This window comes from Nasonia vitripennis, chromosome 5 (genome assembly GCF_009193385.2).
Source record: "Nasonia vitripennis strain AsymCx chromosome 5, Nvit_psr_1.1, whole genome shotgun sequence".
NCBI classification, from domain to species: domain Eukaryota; kingdom Metazoa; phylum Arthropoda; class Insecta; order Hymenoptera; family Pteromalidae; genus Nasonia; species Nasonia vitripennis.
The window spans coordinates 1,756,033-1,776,452 of NC_045761.1; the positions used below are offsets into that span (position 1 = coordinate 1,756,033).

The 20,420-nt window shown below is 48.0% G+C and overlaps 1 protein-coding gene across 3 annotated transcripts in view; it reads right to left on the bottom strand.

Moving 5' to 3' along the window:
- Nucleotides 1-20,420, bottom strand: part of LOC100679702 — a 104,937-nt gene that overhangs the window by 31,292 nt on the left and 53,225 nt on the right. For all 3 annotated transcript variants that reach the window (XM_008203647.4, XM_032600455.1, XM_032600454.1), the window contains one exon: nt 858-1,139. In XM_008203647.4, the coding sequence (XP_008201869.1) occupies nt 858-1,139 (282 nt within the window). The remainder of the gene's footprint in view (nt 1-857; nt 1,140-20,420) is intronic.

Below are 20,420 nucleotides of genomic sequence, written 5' to 3' on the forward strand. Positions count from 1 at the left end.
CATCCGATCCGAAAAGCGAGATAAGCACTTTCTTCACCTGGACAGCGCGCGCGGTGTTATGTACTGCTGCTATGATACGGTATCCGGTGTGCCGCTACGGTCCGCTGTTTTTATTGCCTTTTCGGTAGAGGGGGAGCTTTCCTTTCTCTCTCTCTCTCTCTCTCTCTCTCTCTCTCTCTGTTTTTGCTGTCTCGTTCGCTTTGTGTCCCATATGTTCATTCGTTCCGGCCAGGTAAGCTCACGCACGCGCGCGTGGATGCGCGTTTATTGTCTAGGCCGCTGTCGGGGAATTCGGATCCCGCGTCGGATTTTCGGTCTAGCTGTTACGGTAAGTTCTTGCGTAGGATTACGCGCGAGAGGCATGTACTCTACATAATTGTATCGAGCTTATTATGATGGAGATGACTGTCGGAACTTTGAGAATAGACTTTCTTTTTTCCTCTGAGAGCGCGATCCAAAGGTGCATGCACGGGGGCTGCACACATTGTCCGCGTCTTCCCTACTTGTATAATGAGTATTTATACGAGGAGCTTCAGCTACTGTTGTCTCTGCACACCACGAGGATGTCCTTTCGCCTCGACTCTGCATGCAGACTATGCACCCAACTAGCTTTCTAAGTACCCGCCTCATCGTGCGGGCGATGCTTCCTTATTTTTCACCGCCTCCGCCTATACGTTTCCTGTGTACCATCAGCGTTTACAATTTTGCAAATTTTCATTCAACGCAAACGTCCAGTCGCGCTAAAATTAGCCGGCTCTTCTAAGACGGCGCAGAAAATCGTCGCTTATAAAACAGGTATCCCCGCGCATAAAATGACGAGCATAACCCGTATAGTAGAGAACGAGAAAGACACTCACCTTAGTGCGAACTCGTGCGGCGAGCGTCTCGATATGGCATTGCCACTCCAAGGCGCGCAGGAACAGAAGATGCCAGCGACGCTCGAGAGAGCTCGCAACCCGCAGCGCTTGCTGCTGCCTTTCCCGCTGGGCTTGATCAGGCTGTTGCTGCTGCTGCTTCTCCTCCTCTGCTGATGCGGCTGCTGCTGCTGCGGCGCATCGATTTCGCCCGGCGACTCTCTCGCCGAGTTTAACGACCGAGCTCACGATTCGCCCGTGCGACTCTATGTCCCTTTGTAGTACCTGCAACGACAAAGAGCGAAAGCCTGTTTGAGCGTACCTGTGTTGGAAAAATCGTTATAGCTTCTGACGTATGACACTTTGTGTTTGCTCTGCGACTCGAAGGGTGATAGAAGCGAGTTACAAGGGGGCCGCGACGACGTCGAGGGCTTTGTTACAACACGCGGATGCAACGAACGACGCTATCGGTCGTATATGGGAAGAGAGTTCATTTTTCGTATTATCACCCACCTCGAGCGACAATGTTTCTGCGAATAATAAAACGCGAGCACGGGCTCGCTTGATTTATGTGCGCGAGCATGTAAAAAATTATCTCCTCGACGATCAAAGCGTAACGAAGTCGAGGGTGTTGCGAGGTTACCCCAGGTCAGGCCGCGAAGGAGCGTAAATATTCCGCGGCGGCTTTCTCTCTTCGGGCGCATTTGCTTTACAAAACGTAAGCCTTTATTAATTACGCAAATAGTAATTAATTCTTTTTCTTTTATCTCGATGCCGCTCTTTGCTAATTTTCTTTTCGATGAGACAATACACACACGCTGGTATTTTTTAATAACGCAGCCATGTAGTTTCAAGATCTCAATCTGTCGGCGCGATTAATAACATTATGTCGCGAATCCAAAGCTGCAGTGTGATTCATGAGTCTCGAGAGCGAGGCCAGCACACTTCTCGGCGAAAGTAAAAATAATTCTCAGTCGGAGAGCAAACATAATCGCGCGGCTATCTCCGACCTTTATATATATCCTATAAATTGCACGCCACGAACAAAACCACTAATCGATCAATTCCAGCGCAATAAAACAGTGCTGAGAGCGACTACTACTACTACTACGGCACTACGTCGAGTTCTGGCGAATCGTAAATTATTCGATCAAAGCCCGTAATCTCATTACACGTTTATATGCCTGCATCCTGCGGAGTGCATAGATCGAGAGTACAGACACTCCGCGCGCTCCGTTGTTCCTCGATCGCGAAAATCCAGGACTCTCTCGTGGAAAGTGCTACGCGGCCATTATAAGACCCAGAAATCGAAAGCTCCCTAAGCCAAACACCGTAAATTATGACCGGGCGAGGCTTGCTGTATGCACGTGTTCTACTGCACCAAGAGCTTTTGCGATACGGCTTCTGCTGTCCAACTTTCACGGAAAGGCAGCCTTATGGGAGGTGGATAATTGGGACTGAGGTTCCGGACTCGACGGAAAAAGTAGCCGAGCGTTTTGCCGTGAGATTGTGCCAGATCGAACTATTAATAAGAGCTTGGGGAGATGAAATTGAATTATGAAAATATCTCTTCTCCGAACTAGAAATTATCCTATGTACATCCTATACGCAGAACCGACCTATGCTCGCTCGAAGGTCATATTAGGCCAGAGGAATTTCTGCGGAGCAATTTTCTGAGTAGGAAAAAACTTCCCTGTCAATGCCCAGCGCATACTGTGGAAGTGGGTATACCGAGAAGAAGAAAAGGCAGACGCACATGCAAAGAGCGCTAAAGGGAAAAAGCTCGGTTTCATGCTTTCACGCCGTTTTTAGCGGCCACGGGCGGGTTTTTATGCGGACCGCGATTAGCCCTTTCCCCCGACTCATTAGTGCCATTCCTGCATAATGCAGGTGAGATAAGGATAAAAAGCGTGCGTTTCCGTTCCGAGAAAGCCGCCGACGCTGCCATAGGGGGGGGGGGGGGGGGGAGGAGAGAGTGCGCAATCATTCACTTACTTAGTTCGTGAAAAAAATGCCGGCAGGAGAGAGAGAAAAGACGAGTCGTTGCGGTTAGGGTTACTCCTGCGCGAGGGGTATATGAATGTTTTATGCAAAGTAAGTTTCTTCGCCTGGGAGGATATTATTGTTTATTTGCCGGCGCAAGACATGGGGGTAATCGCTCGTTTCTTATATGTACACGCGCAGCGCAGCTAAGTGTTTACTGATACAGTACCGATGATAAGGCCGATTTTTCAGCGTCGAAGAGAGCCTGCGACGGAACTAAGCGCGGGTTTTTCTCTTGTAACACCGATAGCCGGCGAGTCACTGCGCAATTATACGTACACGAAATAAATAATAAGAGGCGATTGTATACTATAAAAGCTTATACGCCTAAGGTAAACTAGCCGCATTAATCGAACGTCAATAGGCCGAAACGAGAAGTCATGACGCAAACATGCATTGCGCAGTGCAATTTGTATCTCCCGCGAGCTCGTTCGAGGTTGTTAACGTTTTTGCAGCTAGCGCTTACCAAATATTTGTGGTGTTATGATTTTTATATACGTATAAGTTATAAAGTATGCAACCCGCGCGCTAGCCTTTACTACAAGTCAATGCCTTACTTTTACGTAAGCAATCGAAACCGGTTATACTCACAACGAAATGTCCTGTTATGAGCGCGCGGGTTATCATTACCGATGATCAACGCTCTCGGCGAACATCGTACGCGTACGTCTTGATCCTGACGAAGGACGAGCGCGGAATTAACCTCCTTGTCGCCAACGATGTGGATCTCTCGTGAGTATACGTGGAAAAAACGGGACACTTTAGGGGGACGGCGTGAATTGCTTTATTTTGAAAGACGTATTCGTAATTCGTGCGCAAAACCGCGACAATATGTATAGCCGTCGATGCGGATAATTTATGCCGTAGCTTTTTGCACCTATATTATATTATATCGGCATCGCAACATCCGCGTTTAAACCGAGCCTACCCGCACCGCAGATTGAAATTTCTTCCGCGGTTTAAAAGTCGAGCAAAAAGGCAGAGGATCTACGCCAAGGTAAACAGCGCGCGAGTTCGGATCACAATTTTAAATTAGCCTCGAAATCGGAGCGCGAAATCTAAATTTATTAAAATTAATTAAGTCCGAGAACTGCAGCATAGAACAGCGAAGTAGTCGCAGGAAGAACTCAATTTACGGGAGAAGCCGAAGGAGCATCATCAGGCGTAAACTGCCCTCGGAACACTGACCTAACCTAGTAATTTCACGTGCGCTGCTGCTCGCACGTCCATAATGCAGCAGCAGCTCTCGTGTGTACGTGGAAGCGCGTTGTGTGTGTATGGATTTCTCTGTTGCCTGAATGGAAAAACGTCCCTCGCTCGAAGATCGGTTGGCCGGATAAGCGAGAGGCAGGCTCGTGCCGCGACGGCGCGTAAACCACGCGAGCGATCGCTTCCTCGAGCACGTGCAATAATTACGGTACCGTTGCTCCTTCTCTCCTTATAAACTCCCGCTGCCACCGCCGCCGCCGCCGCCGTTTATTAAAAGAGTCGCGTGGTGTTGTTGTGCGTCCGAAGCTCGGATACGTGTGATCGTAATTTTTATGTACGGGCTTCGTAACACCTCGGACTTACCTTTTATGCGCTGATACACCTTCGAGTATAGCAGGCTTTGATATTTTAATCCAAAGTATACGCATCGATATGGCCGATTGCAGCGAACGCCATATAGCTCGATTTATGGATCGTAAATCAAAATCCAATAGATCGGTAGCAGAGTAACGTTTTCGAAATTACTCGATTCACGCGGAGCTAATAGTAAACCAGGTGACTCGCTCAATATTCATCCATCGCGTCAAAGTCTCTCATCCCCGCAGTTCTGGCGTAGGCGGAACACCCCTCTACGTCCTTTCCTCGTAAGTGTGAAAATTAGCGCGCATTCCTTCGTAATTTTCCATCAGCCATCCCGCAGCACCGATCGATACATCCTCGCGCGGGGCAATCACTTCTCGAAAAAAGCCACCGCCTCGCGCGCTCGGGGATGATGATCATCATCTCGAGACGAGCCTCTTGATACCCGTGCGCGCGGAGAGCTATCGCTTCGGATTTCGCGTCCAGCTTCTATCTCTCCCTTTCTCTCTAGCTCGCTCTCTCCGCGGGTTACCGAGAGCGCGAACGTCATTACACGCGCTCGAAGAGGAGAGAGGTTTTTCTCGTTTTTCCAGTCTCGCGCGCCTAGTCCTGTACATCCAGCATCTGGCACGACGCGCAGCAGCCTTTGATTATTAGAAGTTCATTCTGCCGTAATTCCACACACCGACAGCCTTCTCGCAATAGGAGTATCGCCGTTGATGAATAGAAATAGCAGTAAACCGCCGGCCAATTGAAATTAATGGCTCTTAATCGCAGCTCCGGTTTTGGCTCGGGAATGCGGAGAGAAAAAATTGCGAGGAAAGCCGGCCGATTGGGATGTAATAAGCGAGTTATTGAATCCTTTACGTACACCGTGTATCCGCGCGCATATTGCATTCTAATTGCGCGTGTATTTCTCCAAGTGGTGTATATACTCAAGAGAGGCAATTTTCTCTTATTATACACGCGGAGATGCGCCGCACGGCCGCGAAGGTATTCCTAATAATAACGGTCGCGCGCTTGTGCAAAGAAGGATTATAGAGGCTTATTGTTTGTCGGCGATGAGCGATGTGCTTGGTTAAGAGAATGGGGTTGAGTATTTTTTCCGAGAGTTACGAGGTACTTACGTCGATTATTATTATTTTACGCTTCGTTCAGGACCCTCTTGTTTATCGTTCATAAATAGCAGGCAACATTGTACACGATGGATAAATTTCAGATTTTGTTTTATACGTCGGCGAGATATCGCTCGTAATTCTGCGAAACACGAATCGGTTTGCGAATAGATTATTCATGCGAAACACAAGCGTAATTTCACCGGGAGCCGCCGGTAGCGCGGTATTGAAATTCCAATCGATTCATTAATCGGATAAGATGAAACGAATTTTTGCGGCACCCTTGAATTATCCAATGCTTAGGAGACTGCTTTCAATTTAACACCGAACAAAAGTGCTGCGGCGCACGAGCAAAGTGAAAGAGTTTAATTACCGCTTGTAAAAAACGGGTTTGCTGCGCACAGTTGGCGGGAAAATTTTATATAATCACGAGCGAGTAGAGTGGAAGGGATCTTATGCAAATAGGAAAGTCCTCGTAAAGTATAGATATAAACTCGCTTGCGCGTATAAAATTGAGTAATTATCAAGGCACGCACATACAGACTCGCGGCGGGTGCTCATAACGATACCGAAAACGCCAACGCTTTCCACTGTACCTTTATAGCGGCCGGCGGGCGAGCATTCGAAAGCAGCAGCGGCTAATCATTTCATTAAAAGCATTATCAAAGCAAATACGAAGCAGACGAGAAGCTGATGGCGAACCAGGCTGGCGGCAATTTACATCCTTAATGGGCATTAACCCGCCGCAGCGAGAGAGGAGAGATGCGCACCTCGTCTCGCGCTGCAAGTGAAATATAAACGCTACACGAGCTCGAGCTGTGCCCGTAAACGAGTTAACAGGAGATTAGAGAAGAAGCTGCGCGCGGCAGCCGCGTAAATTACCGCCACGACTTTTCGAACAATGGGCCGTGTCTACCACACGTGATTTCTCTGAAAATAATATAATGAACCGCGCGTACGGTGCCGCGAGAGCGAAGAGGGAAAAATGAAAATCCAATTCCAGCGGGTCACGCGTCGGGGTCAACACTTTCTTCGCGCGCATCCGTTTTCCGATGATGGTTACCCCGATAAGAGAAATAAGTCCTCTGCGCCACGCGTGCAGCGCCTCGGGGGAAGAGCGCGCATTAGCATGTACAGAGCGAGGTACACATACACTCTGCGTGTCGACGACGTGAAGTATCGGTTCGAAATCGTATCGCCTGCTGCGTGATGTACGCGTCGATTGGCTTGTCTAAAAGCGCGCTAAATATGCTCCAGTCGCGCGCTCACAAAGGGGAAAGTGCGCGAGGCTGGAAGTGACGCGCTCGTTATGATTTGTCATTGTGGGCATTATTAAGTTATTAGATTTGCATGAGCTTTCGATCTGTAGTGGAAACGCGCGCAGGTAAAATATGACCGGAGAGGAGTCGAGCATTAAACCGGACTAAACAATATGTTATTTCAGCGGCTCCGCGATTTCTACCCATTTATATACGAGAGATACGCGGAATCTCATACTTTAATAGCGGACAATAGCGCGCACACACGCTCGGAGCCATTAAAGAATTCCGAGCCATTTTCAAAAATCCCCCAGCGCATTATGGAGAAACTTCTGCAAATGGTATAACATTATCCTTTATAATACACACGGAGGATCGGCGCGCGCAGAGCGTGTCCGCTTGGCGCGAGAGATCATTCTTCCCGGCCGAAGCGCCTCATCCAAACTTGTATTGTTCCGCGTTGAGCAGCGCGCAGTGAAAGTCGCCGTTTAAATTTACATAACTCAGTCGAAAAGTTATGGCGGACGCACGCATAATTGGGCATTAATTCCGTCCTTAGCGGTTATCAATTACGTTCTACTCTCTCGCATTGTGCGAAATCGGTATATAGAAGCTATCATATATATGCGCAGTGCGCCTATACGAGCTTCTGGAACACCGCACACGCAACGCGAAATTGATTTACGCGCTTGCGCTTTATGGCCCATTCTACAACCGAGAGCGAGGCGGATACGCACAGCGAGAGATGTTACAAGAGTTTCGGAAGAAAGTTTAATTGACAATGATCGGGGTTTTTATACACCGCGGTGTTATGGGCTGTTGTGCGGATTTTCACTCTGATTCGCGCGCGGGACGATTATTTTTCAACCTAGATTTCCACCTAATATTTCCGCGGTAAAGGCCGGATTACGAGCTATTAAAATCCAATCATCATCATCAAAGAAAGTACACTGCGCGGTAAATATCAAAACTCGCTCTATTAATTACGTGTACGCCCACGGACAAACGCGATACCGCAGCTCTGCAGCATTGTAGCGTCGTCTTCGCGCTCGTGCTGTGTGTGTAGCGAACTCATTAAGGAGCGAAGTGCCCATAGAGAGCCGCAATATAAAACCTATCGCGCGGATGCATCCCGCAGTAATAGTAGTAGTAGCCTCAGCAGCAGCTACTCCTGCGGCCGGTCAGTTCCCCCCATTGGCGGACGTGTGTGTGTGCGCGCGCGCGACCGCCGGTAATAATAATATAATGCGCGCAGGAGGCAACGACCGCGAGCGAAGCTTCTAATTCAACTACGCTGAATTAACGCCCGAGCGCGTGTGTGTGGCTGGGGTCTCTGTGACGAAGGAGTTGGCTTATCCTGTACGCAGGGGGAGAAGGCGCGAGGACTTTGAATTATGCATAACCGCGCGCAGACTCGGATTTAAATCTTCGACTTTTGGAGAGCGCTGCAGCCTGACGTTTCCTTATTGCGAGCGAAACGCGATACGCATTGATTTTAGAGGAATCGCATTATCGAAAGTAGGTGCGACCATCCGATGCTTTACTGCTGTTTGTATTGAGTTTCACTAAGGGGATATGCAAAAAAGGTTTTTGCGCCGATTGGAAATTAGAACGCGAGAGCAAGCCTTGCCCGCGTGTGCATAATATACTCGGCCGAGATGCGTATTATCATTGTGGAAAGCCGTTACTCCGAACTGGTGTAATTATGCGTAATAATACGCCGTTTATTTGGAGGTTTATTCGATGCTCGGCATATCGAGCTTATGAAGTACAACCGTTCTTCGAGCGAGTCTCTCACATTGCAACGAAAAGGATTGTTGTAGACTGGTAGTAATAAAGTTCACTTCGATTCGCGAACACGAGACGTGCAATCCGTAAATACAAACTTCAAGTAGCGAATTTCAATCACGTCCCCGGCACGGCTCAATTAACAGCAGCAGCTACCGATCAAGGCGCTCGTTAGCCCGGGCAGAAAGAAAAAACAACAACTCCTGGCGCACCTCCCGAAACTTTACAGCCTCGTCGCAAAAAGTTAATTTGCCTGCGTGAGAGATTCGGACGAGATCCTCCTCCTGTCGCTCGCCGACAAAAAACTTTATCGACTCGCTCTCTCTCTCTCTCTCTCTCTCTCTCTCTCTCTCTCTCTCTCTCTCTCTCTCTCTCTCTCTCTCTCTCTCTCTCTGTCTCTCTCTCTGTCTCTCTCTCTCTCTCCGCCGCCTCAAGTTCGAGAGTTCTCGCGGTCGCGGCGGCGTTTTTGCTCTCGCGGCATTTCGCGGTTGACTCTCCTCCCAAGTGGGTTAATCTGCGCTGCAGCTTGCGAAACTTTTCGGCTCCTTAACGACCTGGCGAATTGCTGTACCGCCGCGGGCTCGATTTCGCGGCGTTTAACATTGTTTTATACGCGATCGCCGAGGCGTTTTTCCGCGCTGCGGTTTCGCTTTTTAAAACACTTTCCATTCGCGGCAATAAACATTGACCGTGTGCGCTTCTCCGCGTGAGCGCTTTACGATCCTGGAAGCGCACACATACACGCGCGTGAAAAAAACCGGCAGCGGTGAGAGAGAGAGAGAGAGAGAGAGAGAGAGAGAGAGAGAGAGAGAGAGAGTACCGAACTTTCGTGAATTTCAAGCTTTCTACTCTACTTTTTGGAGGGCATAATTCGATTCTCAGAACTTTTTTCGGTGAAAATTCTAGTATAGTAGTTATCGAAGCTAAATTCAATAGCAAATAAGATTTATATGAGAGAGACGTAAGAGCCGTGTACGTCGGACAATAAATTGTAAGCGGAGGTCAAGGAACGAAGCGCTTCATGTACGAAACGATGCGTCTATCGCTTCATCTAGCTGCATCGATCTCTACATTTATCTCTTTCTCTTTCCTCCCCCTCTTTCTCCATTACCGGATACAGACGCGCAGCAGGCATGTTCCTATAACAGTTATCTTAATCATCTTTACTGTCGAGCAAAGTATACCGCGCACTATCTGTATACGACCCTTTAGTAGCGTTGCATTGCAAACATTACGAGCTAATCCCGTATTGAAAACGTGTTCCTTTCCATCGCTAAAAATTTATTCCCCCGCGTTTAATTTCGTTTTTAACGAGCAACAAATCGAGTTCGAAAGAATATGCACACAGCGTGTTCGGTTTTATTTATTGATCCATTCCGCGCGCAACTGTGTATAGAGTAGCCGCGCGATTGCCTACATTCGAGCGATGCTATACGGCCGAGAAAGTTTTGGAAATAAGCTAGCCTGATTATTAGCATCTAAAACCTCGAATTTCATTCGTGACACCTGATTAGAGGCGCGTTTAATGTGCTGAGTAACGAGAGAAAAAACGAATTTAATAATGTAAATGATGCGTTTAAATTTCCGACTTTACAGCAACGAGGAACTGAATTGGGTCTTCGCGGCGTATAACTTACGATTTCCGAATCGAAAACTCTCGTACTTCGACGTATCTAATAAACGGATCTCGACGCGCGGTGTCCGACTCGAAAATGCATTTCACACACTGGCACTTTCGCCGCGCGCATAACGAGATGCCGCTCTCGCATCTCCGACAACATCAGCTCTCGTCTCGACTCGAAGTGTGTGTGTGAGAGAGAGAGAGAGAGAGAGAGAGAGAGAGAGAGAGAGAATCGTAAAAAAGGCACGTGCAGGAGAGTAGCTACAAATGGGCTCAACACGCGACCCCCCGGTAATAGTAGGTGATTTGTATACGTGCGGCATTCATTACCCGCAGCGGCGGGCGTGCGAAAAAATTTACATTTCAAATTTTCTGCCACTGCCGATCATTCCCGCACTGACAAATGGAAGTCCCGGCGCGTCGGCGCGGTTCCGAACAATGGGCTCGTTAATTTTTCCTCAAATTTTCTCTCCCGCTTGCTCGCTCGCTCCCCGGCGCGTAAATATAAAATACTTTCCAGCGCGCTCGATTTCAAAGGAGTGAGACTGTGCGGAAGAGCCGCTGCGAGAAACGCAATAAAACACTACGCCCGCCGGAGAAAGGAAGAAAAGAGACAGACAGACAGAGCAATGATATTTAGCCGAGCAGCTCGAGTGTGCAGTGGGCATACACAGTACACACAGCATAGCGAGAGCGAGAAAGAAGGAACAAGAGCAGCAGACGTGGCCGCAACGTGAATTATATACACCACTCGTCTAGAGGCATCAATTCCGCGAAGCCATTTACTCGCTTAGCTCGCGTACGTATAGCGCGTCCGAACCCCGGGATACGTTCGCTCTTTGTTTGTCCCACGAGAGAAGAGAGCTGGCCACGCCTGCGATTATCGCCGCCGAGCGTTGATCGATTTCCACTAGCGCGCGCGTTCGCGCTTCCACCTATCGGCGGCGGACTTTCTTCCGTCGTGTCGTCGCTGCAGGTGAGGGGCATAGATTGCGCGCTGAAAAGAGAAAGCGAATATGCAGATAAATAAGCCGAGTGACGAAGCGAACCCTCGCGCCCGTGCCGGAAAATCGTTAGCTGCCTATGTTATGCTCGTCGCACCTGCGCTTGACCCTCGACGCGTGTGTGCGTGGGGAAACGCGTTTATTATCGCCGCTGGGGTGCTGTGTTTCTCCTTTTTTGTTCTAGCGAGTTCGGTTATTTTCACAATCGACGCCCGTATGGCCCCGGCTGCAGCATTGTTATGGCGACACGCGGAAAAATAAATGGACAAGTGCAGTCGAGCCTTTTCGGACGTGTCACGCCCGTATAGGGAGGTATAACGAGAAGGGGGAATGTTCCCTCTGTGTGTGTATTATTAATATAGCCGGAATGCCTGTGTTTTGAAAATGACTGCTCCCCCGACTGTCCCTCTCGTTTCCACGCAGACACATGCACGTGCTGCTGTGTTTTGCTTAGAGGGTGCACCAGTTCTCGGTAGCGATTAATTCCCGTTTTCCGCGGATCGTGGTACAACAGGATTACAAATACATCCTGGTGGTCTAATTGATCTTGAAAGTTACATCTACTGATTTTGTAAATACTGGGTGCGCTTATTAGCAGTCGTGAATTTTGAAAGAGACGCCAGTTCGACAAGTTGTATAAATAAATGAGCCGGTAGCGCATGAAATGTTTATTGCAGCTAGTGCATGTACAGTACGATATGTTTTATAGATAGCCTCGGGTGGATCGAACAGTTCCTGGAATAGATTTGTTCTGGTCATACGCGCTTAATATAATATACGTGTGGGACAAAGAAAAAAAAACGACTAAATAATCAATGACTGACGTTACTTTTTCACATACATTCACATCGTTCTATTTCTCTAGCTGCAACGTTTCTCGAGAGAAGTAAGCCTCGCTTTCATGTGCCCAAATAAACGAATACAGCTGTCGCATCTTTGACATTCCAAACACCGTAAATACGCGTATTTTTCTACGGCTACGTACATACACACTCGGAGATTTAACTACCGATCAGCTGCAACAAATCTCCTCTAAAGGTCAGAATAGAAACACGGATCCGGTCATCTCGTATACACTTCTCTCCAATCATCATCATCGCCGGCGCCGTCTCTTTCTCGTCCCCGTTTACCTTTTCAATCGCCACTTTACTGCGCTCTCTACAGCAGTAAACTCTCTTGTCGACACTCGAATCAAGGAAAGTCTACGCGAAATTCTGCAAAAATTAACGAGCGCCTTTGTCTTAAGCCGTAAATTCGCGTTTCATTTGTCGGACTGATCATTTTTACGAGCTCCGTAATTTTCTCTCTCGGTTTCGCAAAAATTTCGCTTATCTCGCTCCGAGCTACACGGCAGTGGTTCCCATATCTTGTACCAGCGATATGCCGGTCGGTAGAGTTACCTTCGGTGCGGGTGATTCACTGAGCGCTACTAGAGCAACAGTTCAATCGGAAGTTTTGAATTTCGAAAAAATGCAAATCAAAATCTGAACGATCACGAGAGCTCGATCGTCAACCAAAACACACCTCCGTGAACGTCAGCTCGACGAGCTGCATCGTGACCGTATAAAGTCATAGGCTCGAGTGTTTCCCAACGTCTTCACATATTTATACGTTTATAGCTCATACGTACGCACGGCGCGCGCGCGGATGTATTCTTCTCCATCACAAACCATTCATTTTCTCTTCCTACTTTTCCCCGTTGTTGCAGCCGTGGTGGAGGCGCCGGTACCCACTGGTCATTTTAATATTCCGACCGGATGCGTGGGAGAGGCGGTACACGTCCGTCCGCTCCCGAGCGACGCGATTCGACGCCGAACGTGTTGTTGCCGTAGTGCCAGCGATTACTCGATGCCTGTTGTACTGGCACGAGCTAATCCTGACAAATGTCCACCGTTTATCGGTAATTAATTGCTCGGGGATTAGGGACACGCGTTGTTTTATACTCGTTTGTAAATTGTCGCAGCTTCAGTGGTAAGCGCGAAAAAATTGTTTTGAAATACAGCGCTGGGCAATTTGGCGTACAAAACGTTACAACACACACGTATAACTATTTGTAATGCGGTGTAAAATTGATGCAGTTGGAAAAATCGCAAAATTGCCAGGCCAATTTTAGAGAGCCGCGAAATTGCACTACCAAGATTACGCTGAAGTGCTGGCGAAGAAAATCCGAAACAGAAACCACGCAAACGCATAAATATCATCGACAGCAGTTTCATCCCGCCCATTCATACACGAATAACGTACGAGCGCCGATAATAGATTTAATTACTCGATTAGCGTTTTTCTAATCACATACGCGGCCAGCGAGCAATTATCGATTACGCATTTTTGAGCTCGACCTCAGCTAATGCATCCACCGAGAATTAATAGCCCGAGCTCACCGTCCGCCGCGCGAATAATTCACAAAACAAATCATCATCATCCTCCTCTGTCGAGCCGACTAGTCAAAAAACCAATGTTAATCCTGATAAATACAACCTACACACGCGGCGTTTCTCCGCGCAATTTGTATAGGCGTTGCTAGCCATTACCCTCTCGCGGCGGCGGCGGGTTCTTTTGCGCGGAAGCAAAAAGGCCCTTTAATCTCTCTTCTTACGTCTCGCGATTACACACGTATTTATAACCACTGCCGCCGCTGCTGCGCGATCGATTGTGTTCGGCGAGCGCGGGGAAAAACAGGATGTCGAAATTTGCCACGGCTATTTTACGAGCGCGTTTTGTTAAAAGAGCGACTATTAAAGTTCCATTTTATTGGGAAACGCGCGCGGCCAACGGTTAAACTTGCTTTTTGCCGCGGAGCAAAAATAATACGCCGGGAGATAGTGCTCGCGCGGGCGCAGCTACGGTGTTTGTCCCGGTTCTTTTTTTCTTATGCCCGTCTCCGATGTCCGTCTGTCTTTGGGCAGCGAGGCAATCGTGGAAATCGAGAGAGTGAGAATTGGTAATTGACGCGCGGCAAAAACGAGAGACGGTACTGTTATACACAGTAAACTCGGGATTCTCGTCGGAATAATATCAGAAAAAAATTCTCGTCTCAACGAAGCAAAATTCAGCCAAATGCAGCAACGGCATCAGCACCGAGCAGCAACCGTGAAGCCATGCAAAGCCAACTCTCGTGTCATTACACGTCGTTGCCACGAGTGAAAGGGAAGCGCCGTGTGTTGCTCACCTTTTTTTCCATTTTCTCCCTCATTCAGCGGCTTATCTCGACAAGCAGTCGCGTTTGCATTTTTCCGACGTTCCTGAAATCCGAGCTAGCTCTAGCTGATGCGCGCGCGGCACAGTCCCTATGCAGTGAAATCACAAAGGAAGCGACGTGGCGCTGCGTCACCTGCCTCCTTATCTATCTACGCACACAGAGAGCCGACCGCGAGAGAGAGAGAGAGAGAGAGAGAGAGAGAGAGAGAGAGAGAGAGCGAGAGATCTGTATGTATGGGACTCGGGGTGTATTTTTAAAGCTCGAATCATCGAGATTGAGCCGAGCTGATAAGCTGACGTGTGCGTCGACTTTTGTTTTTCTTTCAATTTTGTTTTACACTGCACAGAATCAAAGTCGAAGAATTACTGCACTCGCGTGTTTAAAAATACAAAAACTCATACAAAACGTGCTCCGCGCCAGCGTTAAAAATGCCTCCGCTGTACTGTTTTGCGCAAAAGCGCGAAGAACCGTTCTTCATTTCTACCTAGTCGAGAAAACGCTGCGCGCAGCGAGCAGCCGTGAAATACACTTGGCCCCAAGGAGGAAGGAAAATTCTTCTGTGTCATGCGCTGTCTTGTAGCTACACATAACGCGCGGGAATATCGTAAAATCTAGCGGAGCGACACTCGTATAAAGTTAGCTGTAATCTCGAAATGGGACTTTAAAGTAAGGAGGCCTATAAAAATTTTACTCCGTGGATTGATAAATTGAACGCGTAGTATGTATTATTATAAGACAACGATGGCATCGTCGCAAAAGTGTCACGACTACCGTTACGCGTGCGCCATACTTTTTCGCTCGCATGGCATCAAATATTATATTATCCAGCTTCCACGTATACACCTGTCGACGCTAACCTGAGCCGGCCTGACATATGCTAACTGCCCTCGCGGCCGCTCTCGAAAATGAATGGCGTCTCACACGATGCGTTCCGACAAGCTACCCACCCCGCCGAGATTGTAATCCGTTTAACGTTATTTATTACCTCACGGGCCAAGCCGCGCAGCGCCTTAATCGTTAATGACGTTGTACCGATGATTAACAAGTCAGCGCGCCGAGTTTGTGTGCTGTACTTTACGTGTGTATAACCCTTATGCACACACCCGAGAGATTTACCGTCGATGGCCTTGACCCTCGACAGTCTTTCCGCACGCTCGAGTCTTGTATGGATTAAATATAGGAGCCGAGAGAGCTTAGGGTGTGCATTAATTTAATTTTACGGAACGTGTTAATTTTAACGCGTCGAGGAAGCGGCGGGAGTTTGCACTTGTGCTTTCTCGGAGCGATGAAATGGAACTTTCTGGAATGCGAGTGCTGAGTCAATATTGAACTTCGCGGCGGGACAATGGGCCGCGTGTTAACGAATTTTCAAGGCGTGCGCGCGCGAAATCGGCATAACTTCGACGGAAATATCCTTTTACGAGGAAATGCCAGTGTAAATCAAAATAAAAGCAGAATCGTAAAGCTACGCGAAATGCGATACATCAAACGTCAAAGGGTCAATAAAGATAGCGTGCGCGAAAGAACGGTAGAATATTAACACCGTATTTCCATCGGCGACGAGAAATTCACGGTGAATATATATGAAAAAGCATACATGATATTCCGGAAAAAAATAACGGAACCGCGCCGAGTCCGTCTAGTCACGACTTCCCGGCACGATTCATCATTATAGCCATCCTTTCATATTCGATCGTCTCGAGAATATCTCGTCTCTTCGTTATACACGGGCCGGAGGGCACGTAATTCGACAGCCGGCGTTGCGTGCTCTCTTCTCGCGCGACATGTGCGAGGCCGGTATTTTTTTTTGCGCCTTTCGGTTTTCGCAAGCCGGCAGCTTCTTGCAATGACGTAGACCAGAAGCGACAGCTGTTCGCCTTGTGGAGCTTTCGTATTATAAGGATTCGCGTGTGCATATGTGTGTTTAATTTTGTTCCCTTTTGTCTCTCGCTCTCGGGTTGTTCCGTAGCCTTAATTCGTGTGAACAGTGAATTCGATGGGACGAGAAGAATGTGGGTCGGTGGTTTTCGTTGGCAGACGATCAGTAACGCAGTTTTCGGTAGCGGAAAGTCTGCGGATTTGGCGAAGGGCTTCCGTCCGTCGAAAATTTTGAAATCGATCAAACGGCTTCCGGCGCTGCACCGCGCGAAATTCGAGGAAATGTTCTGTGGCTGCGAGAGGTTTCACGCCGAAATTTTAATTCCAAATATGGCTTCGCTTGTGCATCAAAATGATGACTCTTACCGAATAAGCTCAAGAGAGAAGGAATAAATTAAATGAAAACAAACATTATTTTCGCGGCGTAGATCTTAAAGGATAATTTTACACAGATCTCGTCGAGCTAAATTATACACATTATCATGTGCGCAGGCTTTTTCAGCGAGGAAGCAGCGCAGTACTCGCGATAAGCATCGGCAACTCGCGCGCGTTTCGCGAAGGAAAAAAAGTCAGCTTTCACCGTAATTGCCACACATCAGCGACAAATTTGCATTCGCGAAACCAGCCGCCCCTTCGTGTCACCGCAGAAGCTCCGCGTCACCGTCCCGAATCCACAGCAAAAGCATCTGCACAGAGCTGGAACTGAACCGGCGCGTCTAGTCTCGCGAAAAGGAGTCCGCGTATACTCGAGTCTCTTACACGCACACGTATACGTACAGTCGCGCTCATTAATTAGGGCTTTCTCCCGTTTCCTGCGCGCGCCGAGTCGAGATAAGCGACTTTCCGGGCCGATAAGCTCTCTCGCGCGCTCGGCGGTTTTCATTTAATTCGTATCAAAAGCCGCGACGGCGAGAAATTTCGCATTGTGTCGAGCGTAATTCCCCCGCGGGCGGTTGCTTTTTTCGCGCGAGATATCCTCCTCCTGCTCGAGATTTAGAAACCCCGATTAGAACTAGTTTTCCGCCGCTGCTCCGCAGGTATTATACGGACGTGTGCACGTGTACGAGGGAAAATGCGCAAGAGCGCGCTTATAAGACCCGATGTTTTTTCGCCTCGTAATGAATGTACTTGCGCGGAGGGGCCTGAGATTTTATGAAAAGATTCCCCGCGAGGAAAATTATTATTTTGAACAAAGGGCCTTTCATTGAGCTAACGGTGCTTTCTGGGAAACGCAGGGTTTGAAAAACGTTTCATTGTCGATAAGTACGCAGCTGGATGCCTCCATAGACGAGTCTTTGTTACGATTGCGATCGATCTCGTAATGCTGTTTTGCAATGGATTGCGCGAATTTAACGTATATAACGCGATACTCGCGATCGTTTGGGTGTATACCGGAAGCCGTGCGCTCGAATCGACGAACGTCATCTCGCAAAAATGTCATATCACGAAGTACGGTTATGCCTCGAGAGACTGAATTAACGTTTCATTAAACTAAGAAGCAACATTAATAAGCTCTTAATTTACGGTTACTTTCGTCAAGGAAACGACGATACCGCATATCGTATTATTTACAAACATTTTTCTAACGAGGCAAACTCGAATAATCCGCGTTTACGTGAACGTTCTCGTTGAAAAAAGAGAGACGCGGGGAAATTGTCTATCGGGTTACGATATTTTATTACAACCAGCTTCAGAAGTCGGTCTCTTATCGAGCGCCGGCAATTTCACCAGTCCTAAATCAAAAATACATAAATAAAGCGCCGGCGACGGTAAACGGACAAATTTAACACTCTCGGAGTAGCCGCATTACAGACATTAAAATAACTCCCGATAGAATCTTCCGGAGGACATTCCGGCGGAGTCGACATAAAAAGCCAGATGTTTCAATCAGATAAGCGGCACCAAATGCAGCAGCCGGCAGCCGCCGCACGGTATACCTACATTACAAACGTGCTGCACCTTACGATCGAAGCGGAAGCGTCGCCTTGATCTCGGCGTCACCTCCTCCAGCGCCGCGATTGAAATCGCGGCCTGAAAAATCCCGGCCCCCATAAAAGTCCCGTAAGTCGAGGAAAAGCCAGTCGCTCGATACAAAGCCAAATCGACTCGCGATATGGAAAACGCGCACGCGACTCCTGCACAAACACATACTTTCACCCGACGACCTACCGATCTTTTTTGCGCCATAGGGACCAGAGGATTATTATTGTAGGAAAAAGGGGGCCAGGCCCCCCGTATAATATCCAGCTCATGCCCGCCGCCTGCGAGAGATATCGGCGCTCGATTAGCCTTGTTTATAAGCTTAGGGATTTAATTCTCGCCTCTCGCTCGCCGATCGGCTGTTGCGCTCGAAGATGCGAGAGATCGCGGATTAATCCTGCAGCACAATGCGCCGGGCGAGAGCCTTGATTGATCAATATCCAATTAGCCGGTTGCGCGCCTTTTTCTCCGCCGCGTGCGAAACAGGCGTTGAGATTTGCATGGGAGCGCTCTGTAATTTTCTCCTCTCAGGCTAACGATTTTTTTGCCGATTTTGACGAATTAATAGGCTCCGCGTTAAGGATCTGGTTTGCCGATTATTGCGAGAATATTGCGTTATTTGTGTTTGCTGAAGGCTCGACTCAATAAATATGCGCTTTTGATATACCGGCGCGTATGAGAGCTGTATATACCGTAAGTCTATAGATAGTAGTAATGCGATACAGGAAAATGAATTTATGACGCTTTTATTGCTCCGCTATACGGTTGATGAAAAATTACGATTTCGTGATCGATTCATTTTTCCCGAATAAATCAACTTTCAATGCCGCCCGTGCAAGTGCGTATTATCCATTGTATAAGCACCGCTGACCCTGTACACACACGCTAAATAATCACCCGAGGAAAATTTCACGCTGACCGTATCGGTGCATCGACTTTCATCCAGCTGAACTTGATCATTCAGATTAGACTTTCTTTTTTGTATACATCACGCTGATTATAAATGATACACGTATACGGCGCCGAGTTTATAATGTATTAACGCGCGACATTGAGTAATATTGGGTGACACGGCTCTCTGTCCGGGTTCTAACGCGAGTATACACTGGATCAGGCGCAGGTATAGGTATATCGCCTTAAAGTGACCCTGACTGACTGACAGTCGCCGATGGCTAGACAGACTTTTTTCCACTTTGCTCGCGAGTGTGTATGCGTGTACGGCTCGATTATATAAAATGTCACACAGAGAGCTGGCAAGCGTTCGTACACGCGAGGGAAATTATCGGGGCCGTAATTAGCCTGTAACGCTGGGATCGGATCGTTTTGCAATTTTCTGCCTGACACGTTCATTTGCATCTGGAAAAATGCCTTTCATCGTCTACTATACGCGAAGCTACGAGCTACAAGCACGCGTTTCGAAGATTCTTTATTTTTCTTCTTCTCTGAATCGTTAATGACTTTTACTCGAGAGTTACATACTCGCAGCGTTCGGGCACATTAAATCTAATTGCTCTTAAGTGCTTTTTATAACAGCTTGCAGAGAGAAGGTGACGAAGCTCTTATTTACCACTGAAATCATCTTTTTACACGCACTCGCGAGTCGCGGGGAAAAAGTTTTAAAATTCATACGCTCCGGTGACTTGCTGATAACAATTTTCTGCGCCGAGAATTATTAAAAATATCCAACGCGCACACGACTACTTTATCTTTAAGCCCGAGCCATATAACAACTCCTCATTAGGATGAAAAACTCGGCTATAATTTACTTAGAAAAAAAGCACTCGTTACCCACGAGCCTCTAACGAGCCCGGCCGCAAATCTCTACGAGAGCAACGAATTGCAGGAACAAAACGTACACGGCGCAATGATCAAGCCCTTGTCGAGGGGTAAAAAAAGGATAGAGCGCGAGAAAGTGTGAAAATTGATCGCGTCTAGGCTAGGGTGGAGCAGCTCGTTTTATCGAGAAGAGCCAGTAGTAAATTATCTGAAAACCTTTCTCTTTCCCGGCTTCTGGTCTCGCGCGCAAATAATTGCCAGCCTCGGAATCTGCGAGTAAAAGCGCGCGCGAGCGAGTTCCACATTCGCGCGCGCGCGTGTGCCAGTATTACGG